The sequence below is a fragment of the Cavia porcellus genome, unplaced genomic scaffold, assembly GCF_034190915.1.
Source record: "Cavia porcellus strain 051 isolate PalLab524CR breed Dunkin Hartley unplaced genomic scaffold, mCavPor4.1 scaffold_1, whole genome shotgun sequence".
Taxonomy (NCBI): Eukaryota; Metazoa; Chordata; class Mammalia; order Rodentia; family Caviidae; genus Cavia; species Cavia porcellus.
Window position 1 is genome coordinate 213533007 of NW_026947484.1, and position 16249 is coordinate 213549255.

The 16249-nt window shown below is 37.8% G+C and overlaps 1 protein-coding gene across 2 annotated transcripts in view; it reads left to right on the plus strand.

Annotated features, from left to right (window-relative positions):
* Srbd1 (S1 RNA binding domain 1) overlaps positions 1-16249 on the plus strand; it is a 234164-nt gene that overhangs the window by 211463 nt on the left and 6452 nt on the right. For both annotated transcript variants that reach the window (XM_023566369.2, XM_063229102.1), the window contains one exon: positions 12838-13022. In XM_023566369.2, coding sequence (XP_023422137.2) covers positions 12838-13022 — 185 coding nt within the window. The remainder of the gene's footprint in view (positions 1-12837; positions 13023-16249) is intronic.

Here is a 16249-nt window from a genome sequence, read left to right on the forward strand (position 1 = left end):
CTTAAGTTCCTTTTACTCCTGTCGGTCTTCTCGCTCTCACGTGGTAACTTCACTCCTACCTTCCTGAAAAATTCAAACCATGCTCCAGTCCCTTTCCTCTGATTATCTGTCTCCTTATCTTCCTTTATTCTGTCCAGTTATTCGCTAAGCTCCCTCCCCTTAATGCTCTGTTCCCCTGCCCACCCTCACTTCTTCCAGGCTGCTGCTGAGGACTCCCGTCCTTGCCCTTTACCTTGATATTTGTGTCATAATTATCCTCCCTCTGAAAGCGAGGTGGAAAATGGCAACTAAATGAATAAGGTACTTTTAGCTTTATGAAGTTTTATGACCATCTCCTGTGTCTTTACCACATATATCTATCATTTTGCCCCATAATTATTCTTATGATACACCCCTTCCCTACTTGATGAAAGGTAAAAGCAGTGATCACTTTTTATCTGATTTTGCTCTAGAACTTCTAGCCCATTGGTCTCTTTTTTATTACCATAATTCTCAAAACTGCCTCTAATTCTTACTGCCTGCTTTTCTCTTATATGTGGTTTCCATCCTTGCCCCTTTTACGAAATTAGTGTCTCAACTAATGACTTCCTGGTTATCAAAACCAGTGATGTTCGTTCCATTCTTAAACCACGTACCCAAGCAGCTACATTTGATATCCTCAGCCTCTTGCGAAGCTATTACAGGGACTTGGCCCTAATTGTGGAGTGAAATCAGGAGGCCTAACTGGGTTTTGAGCTCAAGAATGACATGACTTGATTTATGTATTAAAAGAACAGACTAAAAGAAACCGTGGAAGAGCAGGGAGACCAGTTGGATTAATTGCAGCCAGCCAAGTAAAAGTTGACGATGGCCAATACTCATATGAAAGAAAGCGCAAGTGTGGAGACACATACAGATTCTCCATGTGTTTTGAAAGTGAAACCAGTAAGATATATTGACAGGCTGGATGAAGATTGTGAAAGACAGTCACTGGTTATGAATGGCAAAGTATAATATGAATACCAGGGACATTGTAGAAGAGGAAGTTGAATTTCCCTGTGTTGCAAGAAGACAGGGGAAGAGAAAAGTTAAAGAACTAAACAATGATCCCCTTCCTGGGGAATCTCTTCCAGTCCCATGGCTTTAAGGAGTATCATAAGCACTAAGCTCCTAAGAGTAGTGCATCCTTAACGCAAGCCATTAGTATATGCTCGAGATGCATAATAAACACATTCACCATGGGGAGTTGGTGCATATATACGTGACATCTTAGTCTATTTTATTTCCCTTCCTCTCCTACCCTTCCCTTTTCCCTCCATCCTTAGGCCCCCTTCCCATCTGCAAAAGGTTTCCCATTATCTGTTTTGTATTTTGCCCTTTATTTATATTTTGAGTTTCTTATATAAGAGAAGCCATGAAATATTTAACTTTTGTGTCTGATTTATTTTGCTTAGCATTATGATCTCAAAAAGCATCCATTTCCCTACAGATTACTCAAAATTATACCCCTTTATGGCTGAGTAATACTCCATCCTGTATATTTACCACATTTTCTTTATCTGTTCGTCTGTTTATGAACACGTAGGCCACTTCCAAGGGGTAGCTATTCTCAGTTGTGCTGCTATAAACGTGAGTATGCATCTGTTACTTAATGTGCTGTCTTAGCTCTTTGGGGAACATACTCAGAAGAGGCATAGTGGGTTCAATGGTATTTCTATTTTTAGTTTTTGGAAAAACCTCTATATTGATTTTCATAATGGTTGTGCAAGTTTACATTCCTACCAAAAATATAGAAGGGTTCATTTTCCTCCCAACCTCACCAGTGTTTCTTGTCTTTTTGCGTTTGTGATTTAGCCATTCTTTGTGGATTGAGATAGAATTTGCTTTTCTGTAACGGCCAAAATGCTAAAAATTTATCCATGTACTTATTGATCATTTGTACTTCTTCACTGGAGAAGTATCTATTCATTTTAGTCGCTCATTTTTTGGTAGGGTCTTTTCATGAAGGGGTCTAATTTTTTTTTTTTTTTTTTTTTTAGTTCTTTATATTAATCTCTTTCTGAGGAGTACCTGCCAAAATTGTTTTTCATTCTGTAGATTTTCTTTTCTCTTCACTCTGTTGGTTATTTCATTTACTGTGCGGAAACTTCTTAATCGATATAATTGTTTTTCTTGATATATCATGGTCAGTTGGAATCTGTTTTATAAATGGGATTGTTTTTCTAATTTCTGTCTCAGTGACTTCATTTTGGTATACCAAAACACTATTGATTTTTGTGTGTTTGTTTTGTATCCTACTCTGTTGAATTTGTTTATTAGTTCTAGGGGTCCTTTGGTTGGGGTCTTCTGTGTTAAGGATCATGTCATCTTTAAATAAGGACCTTTTGAGTTGAAGCCATGATATCTCCATTAATAATGAGCTCTTTCTCCTTGAACAACTTCCGGTTTTACAAAGCTCACTTAGTAATTATTTACTTTATGATAGTATCTGGGAGTGTAAGTTTATCCTTTAGTATTTTTGGTTGGCCCTTTGAGGCATAAATCACTTCTATTCATATTTGTGTTCTTTGGACCCTACCATAGTGCTTTATATATTCCAAGTGTTTGAATAAGTCATCACCAACAAAATCTATAAATACTAAAATGTATAAATACAAAAAGTTGAGGAACACTGAACTGATTTTAGGGATCAAGGATCCATCTTGCATGAAATCAAGAAAGAAAAATAATAGATTAAGGTTTTTGAAATAGCTTCTTTTGATAGAACTTTTCCATACACTACTTTATCCTGCATATCCATAATAGACTTGAATTGTCAAAAAATATGGCATAGTAAGGTATCATAGCTAAAGTAAATCTGTGCACCTGTCTGATTATCCTTCTCCCTGTAAACTTAAGAGTGCATCTGAAAATTTGGCACCCAATTTGCTGTGCTAGTGACAATTAAATTTAAATTTAGTAGGGCAGTGATCCTATGAATCAGGTTTACCATTGTGCTTCCTGCACCTAACAAAGACTCATATGGTGATGTTTGAAAGAACAAATGATAGAAATAGAGGATGAAGGATGACCATACAGAAGAACATAGGAAAAGGAGCTACTCAAGAATTGAAACTTTAATAGAATAAAATTGTTTAACTTTAACTTAACGCAAATTTTTTAATGTAGTTTAAGTGGGCTGAGATTATTACAGTCACACAAGCGACAGTATTGGTAGAACATCTAGAATGTCTGAAATACCGGATTCTAGGTTATCTAGATCTAGGTACTTTCAGAATCCCACGTAGAGTGAAAGCTTTCAGGACTTCTTCAAACTGGCCTTCGCAGAGTACCCAGTACTCAGGCCTTCTGTTGTTTAGGGTAGAAAAAGCAAAGCAGCCTGTGAAAGAGGAGTTCTCTCCACTTTCTGCTGTCATCTAGGAATTATGTGAGTGATTTCATTGTGTTAGATAGCATAAGCTATGAATAAAATTGCTGCTATATACAGGTCGACTGAAGCCCAGACACAGCCTGTGTAGAGGGCACCTCCCCCACACCAGGCCTCCTGTCTTTTTCCCTGCCATTTTGGTTGATGTGGAGAGCCAAGGCATGTATCCAATTTCCATTTTTATGAATAAGGTGCCAGGAGGTAGTACTTTTGCTGCAGATGATGCTGATTTGAACGTGTCACAGTGAGACCTGGCACCCTCCCAAAGAATCTGCGGCATTAAGAATTTGATTCACTCCAGATAGTTAAGCTTGAAAATCATCGTGCTCTTGATTTAACTTGGAAAATACCAGGAAACTTAGTGTCAAGGCTGTCACTCAACACTCATTTTGTTAAAGCGTTAGCTAGTATTTGTTGTTTCCATTTTGGCCATTAGGGAGAAATTTTTGTAAAGACAAGTTTTTAGAAGTGGTTAACAGCCTGTGAAGCAAAAATGTGGCTTGCAATGCCATTCGAATGGAGCACATAAATGTATAGCAAGAACAATTGGTATCGCTACCCTACCGAGTATTGGCACTTCCCTTAGTACCGCTACTCTGAGGATTAATATTTCCCTTCGCATCACTGATGTACCTCTTTCTGACTCTTAAAATCAATGTAATATGTATTTTTAGAGAGTAGACAGCTATAAATTTAAAATTCAGTTCTAGTATAGGAATAATCACATACATCTGGCTAAAACTTTACTTAGGGAAGAAATAAACTTCTATACCAAAGTCAAACAAACCTCTAATTTACTAAAAATTTTTGTCAAAATTTTCATGCCAAAATTAGAATCAAGCAACCTGATATACAAGCATTCCCTGATGAGACAAATGGATAAAGGATTCCTCACTAGTCCCCCTTACCTTGAGATGGCTCCAGAAGACACTGTCTTTCAGGATTAAGTCATAGAGCTTTTACAGTAAAATCAAACGGGATGGGGATGGATAGCCAATACAGAAGACCCTAAATAAGGGGGCGCCTCCTAGGTTTTTACTCTTGCCCTTTCTTGCTCAAGGATTTAGCGGCCCCAAACTCCTCTTTAGAATTGTCTTAAGAGGTTTTGTGACTTTCTCTCCAGTCTTACATTGGTGCCCAGCAAGGAAAGACATTTTCTAGCAAATAAACAGATGTAATGGGAGGGAGTTTCAGTTGACTTTAAGGGAAAAAAATAAACCAAAAAAGGCAACAGTAAATCCATCATATTCATGGATTTGATATTCATAGTTTCAATCATAAACAAGCAGAAGAGTCAGGACTTGTTACTTGTACTTTTTTGATGGCATTTCTCGTAGTTTACTGCGTATGGGGAACATCCTCCCCGAATGTAAAACTCGCCACAGCTGTCTTCTGCAGTGGCGTGCCACCTGCCTCCTTTAGTGCTAAAAACATGTTTCTTCATGGGGAGTGTGCCTAAAAAGAAACTCAGCTGCAAATGCTGTAAAACAAACAATGATTAGGTAAGTAAACCTAAGAGATGATTATACAAATTTGCAAGATCTCAGATTTTTCTGAACTTGGCTCACAAGAACTACCAGTATGTGGACAAAAAATTAAGACATAATCATTGCTGGCTTTTGATAATCAATTAACTTAATGTATAAATGAATTATCCTGTATAACTTCTAGTGGAGCTATGATTATACAGTATTAGATTGCCTTTGCATAGAGGTACAGCATCATACAAGAAAGAACAAATCTAAAAATTAAGGATGTTAAATGGACAGATTATTAAAAATGCTTTTTTTTTTTTTTTTTTTTTTGTCTTTTTCCTTTTTATCGGTACCAGGGATCGAACTCACGACTGCCTGCTTGCAAGGCAGGCGCTTATGCCGCTGAGCTAAATACCCAGCGCCTTTTTTTTCTTATTCATAGTTAAAACCTGAACATTTTACTGTAGTTCCCAGGAAGTGACATATTTTCAACAGTGCTCCAACAAAAGAGAAAAATGATAAATCCACCCACTCAATGATGAGAGTTAGCTGACAAGGCTGTTAGGTTCTGAGGAATTTACTGTCATCTAATGTCTTATACTCCGTTTGAACATACAGCACACACCAAATTTCTGACAAAAGTAGTAGAGGACTCTAGGAGGTTCAAGGACCTGAGACTACACTTACAGATGTGATAGCTCAGTCTAGAGTCAGCGCACTGTTGACTGCCTAAATTCAAATCATTACTATTTGACCTGAGACTTCCCCATTCCTCAGTTTTTTGGTCTGCTAAGTGGGAATAATAATATGCATATCTCATGAAAGTACAGGAGTTAGTGTATGTAGAAAACTCAGCTCTGAAACAGCATTGTTTTTAATCACTATTGCTGCTATTTTGGTTGTGACTGAGAAGAGGCCAGCAGACTGAGCCATAAAAGAAAAGTCACATGTTGTCCAAGAACAAATGTGTTGTCTCGCCTTGTGATCTCAATGTGACTTGGCGTGTTTACATTGGTAACTGATGCTCATGCTGGCTCTGGACACTGGAGGACTTGCTGGCTCCTCTCCTATAGACCTAGAGCAAACTGTTGGTACCCAGTGGAGAAAAGAGAGGGAGCCACTGGCCATTCCGTCCCCCCCATCTGCAGCGTACGTATTCGGCCGCCCTTCTTCTTGTCTTCTTTGCCTAATGTGTAGACTATCCTGTCTGGAGCCAGAAACTCAGGAGGATATTGATTTAGTCTTCCATTATCTCCTCCTGCCCTTCTGTCCCCAAGCCAGCTATGGATTTTATCCTTAGTCTCTTCTCATTCTCTCCTGAGCTGCCATAAGCAACTTACCTTGACCTCAGTGGCTCACTGTTTAAATGGACGAACAGGGTCTGCCCCTCAGAGGACAGCCAGGGACATAATGAAACGGCAGATGTTATACATTTTCATACTTTTTGAAGGGGGAGTGAGTATATTTTGACAAGTTGACCTTTGTTATAAAAAGGCTGTTACCTAAGGAAGAATGGCCTTTACTCCTGCCGTAGTCTTCATCCCTTGCAGTGCCAGAATTGTTTGATTTCAGCCCTCTGTCACCAGCCTGTGTGTTTTTGAATACTTTATTTGCTCTTCTCTTTCAAATAGTCACAGTCACTAATCCATGTTATGGCTTTACAGGCAGTAAATTAAATTATATTAATTCTAAACACAGTGTTTTTGAGCTGTAGAGAGTCTGTAGCCTTTGAAACCACTAACTTAATTTTGTCCAACTCTTACTCAGTAACTCAAAAGAGCCAAAATTTTTTTCTTGCAAATTTGGTTTAAAAAATAATAATAAATTGCTCCCAGGCAGTGGTTCTGGGTGCCAAATTTCATCTGAGGTCTAAATCCTCTGTCTACATTGAAAGTCTTCCAAAATAAGGAGGTAGAGGTGCTAATGAAGATGTGATACATTATAACTTTACTTTAGCCACAGCTCTGTGGTCTCAGCTGTGTACTTCTCTGATAAGTTTGGTTCCCTTTTCTTCAATGTATATCTACAATAAATTTCTGAAAGAATTAAATGAAATCTTACTGAGCACTTTCAGAGCATCTGAACATAAAATCCCACCTGTAAAATGTCACTTGTAAATTTATATCTATGGAAGTTCCTGAAACGGAACAAGAGTTTTGACATCTTTAGAGCAAAAACAGTATTTCAGTACTTCATTTTTATGCATCCATACTCATTTGTTTTTAAAACTATGATAATTATACAGTATATAATACATTATGAGTTCATATAATCATTGTTACTTTTGACATTGGTTATTTCACTGATCTTATATACTGTGATATAACTTTATGAGCACAGACTTCAGCTATTTCTAAAAGGAAAATCATCGTAAATCTTCAACTGCTAGAAGATTTCTAGGGATGGACTTTTTTTAATGGAAGGACATTTTAACTGGCACTTTTTATTTTCTAAGCAAAGTGGATTCCCTATGCTAAATTGCTCAGGAATATAAAGGTTAAAACAGCTTACTAAAGACGTATTCTCCTACATTTAGTTAATACAACAGGCAACAAGTATCCAGTTTCTGTGCCTATATAATAGGCCCTTAGAAAACACTTAGTAAGCTCTACAGAAGTTAAAAGCAAGTACCAGCCTGATGCTTATAAAGCCCACATTCTTCGATCCATCACAGTATCTTCCTGTTGGTTGTTCTAGGTTATTTTCTGCTGTTAATCAATATAAGAGCTGCTCCAAAGGCATTCCACACAGTACCAAGTAATGACAGTAAAATGCTCCACCCTAGACTACTACTGCAACCTGTGCAGGGAGTGGGCTCTTGAGAGGGGGTCAACAGGACGTTAAGGAGAAACTAGACACATACTAAAAGGAAATCTGGGATCAGGTGTGAGTGGATCTCTCTGGTGGAGAGGCAGTGACAACCCCCGCATGGTTTGGCTCTTTATATACAATAAACAGAAGAGGAAGCACACCACGAGGCTTGAGAAGACCTGAGAAGTGCCAGGTCTCAGTGTTTTGCTGAGAACACTGAAAGACAAATATTCTCAGAGCTGACTGCTACATTTAACAAGGTATAACACCAAGCCAGACACCTGCTGGACTGGCCCTGTTCTAATCCCAGGAACTTGTTCACATGGCTCACCTCTGGAGCTCCATGTACTCGGGGGTGGCCTTGCTCTGGCCCCAAGGAACTTGCCGGCCTCTAGCTCAGCTGCTCCCCAGAGACTACATAGCTGCACAGCATCTAAAACTACTCTCATATCATCCTAGAAGAGCTTTTAGAACAAATACCTCACCCTCTTAAAAATGGTTACATTTCGAAAATATTTACCTATATTAGTTTTTAAAAGCCAGTTCACTGTAAGTTCTTACACAGACTGTTTGCTGCTTCTGTGGTTGATTAAATGCTAAGAAAAGCCATTTAGATATTACTTTCGTTAGCTCTCTACTAGCTTCTTGGGGTCTTTCTGTAAATACACTCTATTTGAATTTATAATTACTTGTGGGTTTTGCACCAGCATAGATTTTGAAGAATTTTGGCCAAGTTTAGTGTCTTGGCTTAACAAGGAGGTTAGAAATTTGAAAAGTTTCTTTGATGGTGATTAAAGTGTAGTTACATTGCTGTTGCTTTGATTTGGCTGCTGGAACGACAGCTGTGGTAAAGCTGGCAGTCTTGCTTCAAGCTGAAGAATGCTTGCTGCTAAATACAGTGCCGTTCAGCTCCCCTTTCAAGGGTCCTAACTGGAGCAGGTTCTTCTGCTTTGCTGCATTTGAGTCTTTCATGTTATGAGCAGTAGATTTGCAAATGCTTATAAAATCAGTGTTTTTTAGAGTAAAACACTACTACTCAATCTTTTGTGTCCCGCTGCTTACCCTGCAAATTACAGTTTAAAAGGCCAGATTTCCTCTTAGAGTATGTTCTCTTTTTAAGTCACCAAATACTTCTCTGTATTTCAAATTTTGATCTGAGCTATCTGTTCCTAGTCACCTTCAAAATGTCTATCCTCCTGCATTTAACTTTTTTTTTTTTTGCTTACCGATGAGATTACTCTAAAACTAGGTTTAAAAAAAATGACTATAAATAAACAAGTATGAAAATCTCTACAAAGTGATAAGATACATAGGCAAAAAGTACGTTGCCCTCACAGCACGGTTCTTGGTGGAGTTATAAATCATATGTGTTTTGCCCACAAAGCACATGCTAATATTAAGTTGTTTTTAAAGTGATTGTGTTGCATCCCCGTGGCTCTTCAGTGCTCTGTAGGGTATCATGTTGCTTTAATGTAATGAACCGAGCCCTCAGCCCCTAAATCTCCAGGCTGGAAATGATTACATAAAACTGAATGGCTGTGCCTAAAGTCTTACAAATCTTGAGAATTTTTTCTTCTTTGGGAGAAAAGAAGCTTACTAAACTTTTTATTTTTTGAAGGGAAAAGCCCTGCATTTGTAATAAGTTTCTGTTGAAAATGTCAGTGATTTCAGGTTATATAGCTGTCTGTTTGAGAAATAAGCATTATCTTTGCTTCAAGGTCTGTATTTTAACTTCGCACAGATGTGTGCTAAAAGAACATGATGTGCTTATTTGTTGCATTTATGCTACTTTCTTACTTTATATAAGATGGATGAAATTACATATTAAATAAAAACAGCAGCTCCAACAGCAGTCCTTAGCAAATTGAAAAAATCTTCCAGAGACAGTGGAGTGAGCCTGTGATTTTAGTAACTCATTGACTTTGGAGAGAACTGTCTATTTAAAAGCTTGTATCTAGTAAGTTCTTTGTGGGGTAGTTATTGTTAACTGTGTAATGTTTAGAAGTAATCATCCATTAAATTGTGTTGGTAAAACATTACCAAAAATGTTGTGTTTTCTATCTTCACCAAATACGACACAATTTTTACATGCCGTCAGTTGCAAAGATATCTTTTGTATGTATGTATAAAACTCTAGCCAAAGAATAGCTTATGGCCCTGGGTAAATAATTTAAACCCCGGAAGCTTAATTTTCCTTTCCTGTATAATATCATAAGTACCTTTTAGGATGGCGGTCATGATTAAGTGAGGAAATCTCACTAACGTGATTCTCAGTACATTATTTATTAGTACATGTTCACTTACAATCTGGTTCCAAGCTTCTTAAAGGAATGATTTATTTGGTAATTTTGAGCTAGGAAGTACTTCATATTGAGTATTACTGCTTTTCAATTCTAAAGTAAAAATTTGAAATATGTAAAAATTAAAGGATCATGTGTCTATTGAACGACCACTGAGCATAAAACCTTGCTTCCTGTCTGTGCAGCTGAGTATATTTGAAATCAATAAGGAGGGGTCAGTCCCTGTGCCCTCTGTGACCTTGTTAAAGGTTTTTGCTAGTATTGTTTGGACAATATCTCACACTTACATCTTGTATCCTGAATAACTGCTCTAAAGATAACAATACGCAATGTATTAATTATTGTTACTCTCTCATTATCTTGTTTTGAAATTCTGATGTTTTTTTTTCTTGTTTGTAAAATTAAAAAAAAAAATGTTGCCTCTTTGTTCCATAGCCATTTAAAAATAGGTCTGATCAGTATAAAGCATTAAGCTGGGAGCACAACTTGTTGCTCTTTTACTGGTTTTAGTGACTAGTAGAAATGAAAATGATATATGAAATAAGCACTCAATTTAAACAGAAGTTTTTTTCTTACCTCTGCAGTCACTAGATGCAGCATTCTATGTGTGAAAGTGATTTCTGTTGCAGTTAGTTCTCTCTTACACACGCAGTCTTAAGATTCCTTGTGACCTGCTGAATAAGTGTTTTTGTTATTGAGGCCAAGGCTTACACAGTGCTTTAGGAAGTTTCTGCCATTTAATTGCTTCTGTTAATTGTGAAATGCTATTCAAGGTTGTATATTTACAGCCCATGTGTATACTTTTTGGCATTTTAGCAGATGAATCTTGAGGATTTGAAAGATGTTCTGCTTAAATAACCAGCTTCAGATCAATAAAGCCAAGACCGTGAATAGTAGGAAAGCCTGATCAGCAAGGCATGAATTATTTGGAGAGTTGTAAGGAAGTTGACTGTGGGCAGAGGTTGTCATGTGTCATCTTCCCCTTCAGTCATGGCTCTAACAGCTGTGCCCTGTCACCAGGACCCTGTGTGCTGCTTCCCGTCAGTGCTGAATGAAACCTACTGGCTCGCTGCCTGCTGTGGAAGCCATGAGCATACAGACAGGGTGTGTTTCCCTGGCCCCCAGTTTAGATGCAAGCTCATTTCCAAAGAAGGATACTAAGCATCACTCCTGTGTTTTATTAGACTGTTCACCAAAATATATTCATAAGAGAAATAATTGGATGCTGAAATCTTATAAAAAATATGGCTAAGAAATATGTAGGATTGCACATAAGAATCCTGAAGAGATGGCCTAACCAACTGAAAAGTGAGTGAGAGCTTTCTCCACTGGATACTTAATCACTGAAGAGGACTTTCCTGGTTGAATACATCAATCCAAAGGAGACTTGGGATTACAAACCTTCCTTTTGTGATGATCCAGCAACCTGCTAATTGGGATATATCCCAATTCTCATTATAGACAAACCCCCAACAGCTTCCTTTTCCCCTTCTTGTATTCAAGAGACATTCTCAGAGGAAAGGATTTGAGGGCATTAGTATCAGTATCTGTCTGATTACTGTGTTGACATTTTTAAAGTGCCATTAATCATAGGAAGTGGAACTTAATGATGTAGAAAAACACCCAGCCAAGGAATGTCAAGAAAGTAAGGTGCAGCACAGTTTTCACATGAAAGTGAAGAGAAATGCATCTTAACCCTTTCCGTGTTTCTTTCTTACTCAACTTATTTCTGAATGCCAAAACTTTGCGATTGAGAGGCAACTCTGAAAGCAAGGGAACATAGCAAAAGGAAAAAAATTGTTAGTATATGTTCACAGTCCATAGCGATTATGTGTATTGTAGGGAGTTGTACATAATGCATTTTCTTTCTTTTATCTTTTTATCTCCTACTCCTCCCCACCCTCCCTGCTCCTTCCAACTCTTGCTCCCCTTCCCATTTGCAAAAGCTCTATTTTCATAACTACACAAGGAAAATTTTGAGGTCAGCTGCTTTTATTTTGCAAATACTGCAGTTATGTAATGCTTAAAGTTTATAATGTTCAACTTTACGTAATATAATTGAGGTCTTGCTTACATTTTGAAAGTTACCTTTTTGCAGGTATCCTCTTTTGGTTTTTTTTGTTTTTGTTTTTGATTTTGGTGCTGGGGATTGAACCTAAGGCCTCATGCTAAGCACATGTTCTACCACTGAACCACACCTCATTTCCCTTCCCATGTTTTTTCCCTGCTGACTGAATATTGCATGTTCTTGATATAGATTGTTTTTTGTGAGGCTTGTTGGAATTTGACATTTATTAGGCTGAAAGTCTGCTACACAAGCACCACTCCCATCATGGTGCACAGAAGTAATGATACAGCACACTTCAGAGCACATCATTTCTCAGAAGTCCAGTGCTTGATGCATAATTTGTTGGATTTTGCTTTCATCAGTTAATTTTTTTCCTGTTAGCTGATTTAAATTTAAATATTTTCCTAACTAAAATTTCAGGAAGCATGAATTGAATGCAGATTACCTTATTGGAGGAGGGGGGATGATGAACATTACACTGCAGAGGGCTCCTGGTGCTGGCTCTGAGGCAGGGGCTTCATGTGTAAACCAGTACAAGGTTCTCGACCCACTCCCTGCTCCTCTCACTGCCTTGTTCCCCCCAGATAGTTTGCCTACTATGGCATGGAATAGAGTGTAGATTCTCAGTAAAGACTGATTGACTCACTATAATGATGTATGGATCTGAGATGATTGATATATAAATCTGAGATGCATGAATTTTAAGATGATCTTTGTGAGGAGATTGGAGAAGAAGTAACATTATTAATAAATATCGGGCTTTTCTTTCCACTGAAGATTTTTATTGTTCATCGGAGGGACACTGGGTGAGATTGGAAAACCTGAAATGCAACAAAAAATAAATTCATTTCTTGACAAGGAAGGAATAGAGAAAGCTGCAGAAAGATTAAAGACAACAGTACACACTTTACAGGTCGTCATAGATGGTCTCAGCCAGCCCGAAAGCTTTGACTTTCGAACAGGTAAGTTGAACTTCAGTTACATATAATATCTGATGTTTGCATAATCAGTATTGTCTCTTGATTCTCCCAACAGCTCCGTGCCATAAGCAGGACAGATTCTCTCATTCTATTCATGGGATAATTGAAGCTTAGTAACCTTCAGAGTCTTAATAATTAGTGTTTAGAGCCAAAACTAGAAGCCAAATCTCTGAACTACTTCACTGTTTATTTGCTATTATACTACACTAAAATCAATCATGTATATACTGCTTGTGCATGAAGGCAGACACATACATTTTCGTGATTCCTTTGTAAGCTGTTTTTATGTTCTAGCAACTAGAAGTCCAAGATAAAGCATTCCATTCACATGTTAAAAAGTGAATCTTTTCCCTAAATTACAGCTGTCCAGGTTTCTGGATTCTGTGTCAATGAGCACATTGACCGAATAAGATAGTATCTTTCTGTTGATTTTCCTTGCAATTAAAAGTACTCTTGGCTTTCAGCACAGGTAGAGGATGAGAGTAGTATAATAGCTGTAGTTGTTGAGAGCAATGACCCAGTGAAAAAGAATTAAAGTATCAAATAACCTACTTCCTAAGGAAGTTTGAATAGGAACCCCTGAGATGTAAATGAATCTGTACACTTGTCTCATAACCAGTTTAAATGATTCTGTGGTTAGAGCCTATCTCCTTTCATTCGGAATTAGGCTGTGTTGAAATGGCAGGACTTGTTTCCTTGGAAAAATTTAAGGAAATTTAACCAGCCAGCCAGGTTTATTGTGCTGCCTCCTTAACTAGTCTATAGATTTTGTATTAAAACTAAAGGTGGGAGAAAATAAAAACACCAGTAAAAACTATGGTAAAAATGTGGCAATGGAAGCATCCAGGAGGTGGCTGTCACAAAATGGCTGTTTTAACAGACAAATCCTTCTCCTTCTGGAAGTCTTCTGTGTGAATTTCAGGGCTGTATCTGCAAGCCATATGAAGTAAATCAGTGGTTCCTAACGGTGAGATTTGAGGTGACAGTGCCTGTGCAACTGCATTGGAAGACTGACAAATGGATGTGAGACGTACTGAATTTGTCTATCTTTGTTTTCTTGTTATAGTGTTGGTTACTTCATTATCCAGTTAAACTGTAGACTCAGATTAACATGCAAATTATATGGTCTTACCTGGGATGCCCTTTCTTGAGCAGAAGCATAGAGGCACAAGGCTCAGAACTAAGCTTTCCAATTATCACAGTGTTTATCAGTGTGACAAGTGAAATTTCAAATAGGTCTCTTGAAGCAAACTATGGAACTCACCTTTGCCCTAGTGTAAGTCACAATTTTCAAGATATCTGAGCACCATCATTCTACCATTAAACATTCCCTCAAGAGGAAAGGCAGGCCAGTTGTGCTTCTGACTGTGTAGATGGTATTTTAGTGTTTCTACATAAGAGTATTTGTGTTACATCTCTTTCTTTCATTTTAAGAAAGCAAGTATTTCCTTTCTTAATGCCTCTTTCTTTCCTCATATCCTGTCTTCTGTTTTCTCAATGACATAATCAATTCCATTTTTATTAACATTTGGGTTGCATATGAGTTTCCATAATTGAGCAAAAGCATTTCATCAGAAGCAGCCTGGTGACAGTAGACAGAATACATAGCTGTGGTTATCAAAGTGTTAAAGTTTGCATGGTGCATGGAGGATTTTCTGATTTCTCAGTGGCCTAAACTCTCTTCACGAACATGTTAAGTAGTTTCTGACTCTGATTTTCCATGCAAAATTAAACTAAGCAGCTGATCAGAATCCCTTGGGGAATCTGCAGCAGCTGGACCTCTGCAAGAAAAGGAGGGGAGAGAAGTTTCCAAGCATAAAAACAATGCCTTATAGGGCCTTGGAGACCATCCTGCCTCTGGCCCTGCGACTGAGTTTCACTTTCCTTTGACACAGTCTTGCCCAGTGTAATATTGTGTTACAGTAGGTTTCTTGCTTTCGGAATTCACTGCTTCAACATTAGGTAAAATTCTACAGAATCAATTTCAATTTTAGCATATATATATATATATATATATATATATATATATATATTTTTTTTTTTTTTTTAATGAAGAAAATGACAGTGTTTCAAGAAGGTTTGGTTTTTTTTCTTACCTGAAAAAGCCTAGTATTTTCAAAGATCTTGGCTGTAGTGTGCATAGTTAGACTGGGGGAGGGGAGGAAAGAGGTGACCAGTTGTTAATACAAATGTAAAGGATAGCTCTAACAAGTAATCAGGATAAAGCCAACAGCTGTGGAGGAAAAGGAAATGGACTGGGTGGAGGGTAAAATGAGGTCTTAGTAAAGAGATCCAAGCATAGAATGTGTTCTTTGTTATTAGAGTCAACACTCAGTAATCCTAGGAAAGGGGCCCAAGAAGACCGTGGATAAATGAAGGCCACAGATACTTCACAAGCTCCACTTAAACTGTTAGTTCTCACTATCTACCTCATAAAACATTTATTGTTTTGTTTTTTAACTAGAATCATAATGATTCCTTGGCATGCTTTATGCTCATTTTCTGGGGGACAGTGTCTGAGCAGAGAATTCTTTAAGGGGACCAGCGAGGGAAGGGACTGTTAAGAAACTTGACAGCAGAAATTCAAGGTTCTTTGTCTTTGTGTCCCTGGGACCCAGCAGAGTGCCTGACCAGGAGGTAATGATAAGAGTTGATAAATGTTTGAAGAGTTGAAGAAGGAAGGTTGGATTCTAGCTGCTTTGAGTTTCTGAGCCATAGATTATCAAGAATCCATGCATTGTGTTTGGATAAATATTATTTGAAATGAACTGGAATTGATTCCTGAATTCCAGTGTTGTGGGAACAAAATCTACATTTGACTAAAAGTCAGTGTACTTTGTACCACCTTTAGACAACTTAAGAATTCAGGTTGTAATAAAACTGAAAACTCCTATCCTGTCTCCATGGGTCTTACTTTCTCAGTGTTTATGATTTAGCCTTGTATATTCATTGAGCAAACATACATCCTCATCATCTGTCACTCTTTATCCTCATGGGAAGTGCTTATGTTCACATGTTACCAGAATAGAGGCTGGCAAAGAAAGTGTTTGATTCTCATGAATCATTCCTACTGGTGAATTCTGTTTATTGTTGGCTGCGTTTTCTCTGAAGGCAGACCTGTGTCCACAGCTCCTTTTATATCCTCTGTCAAAGCTTAACATTGGTCTGCACCTGTAATCAACAAGCAATAAATGCTGACCCACTAAGCT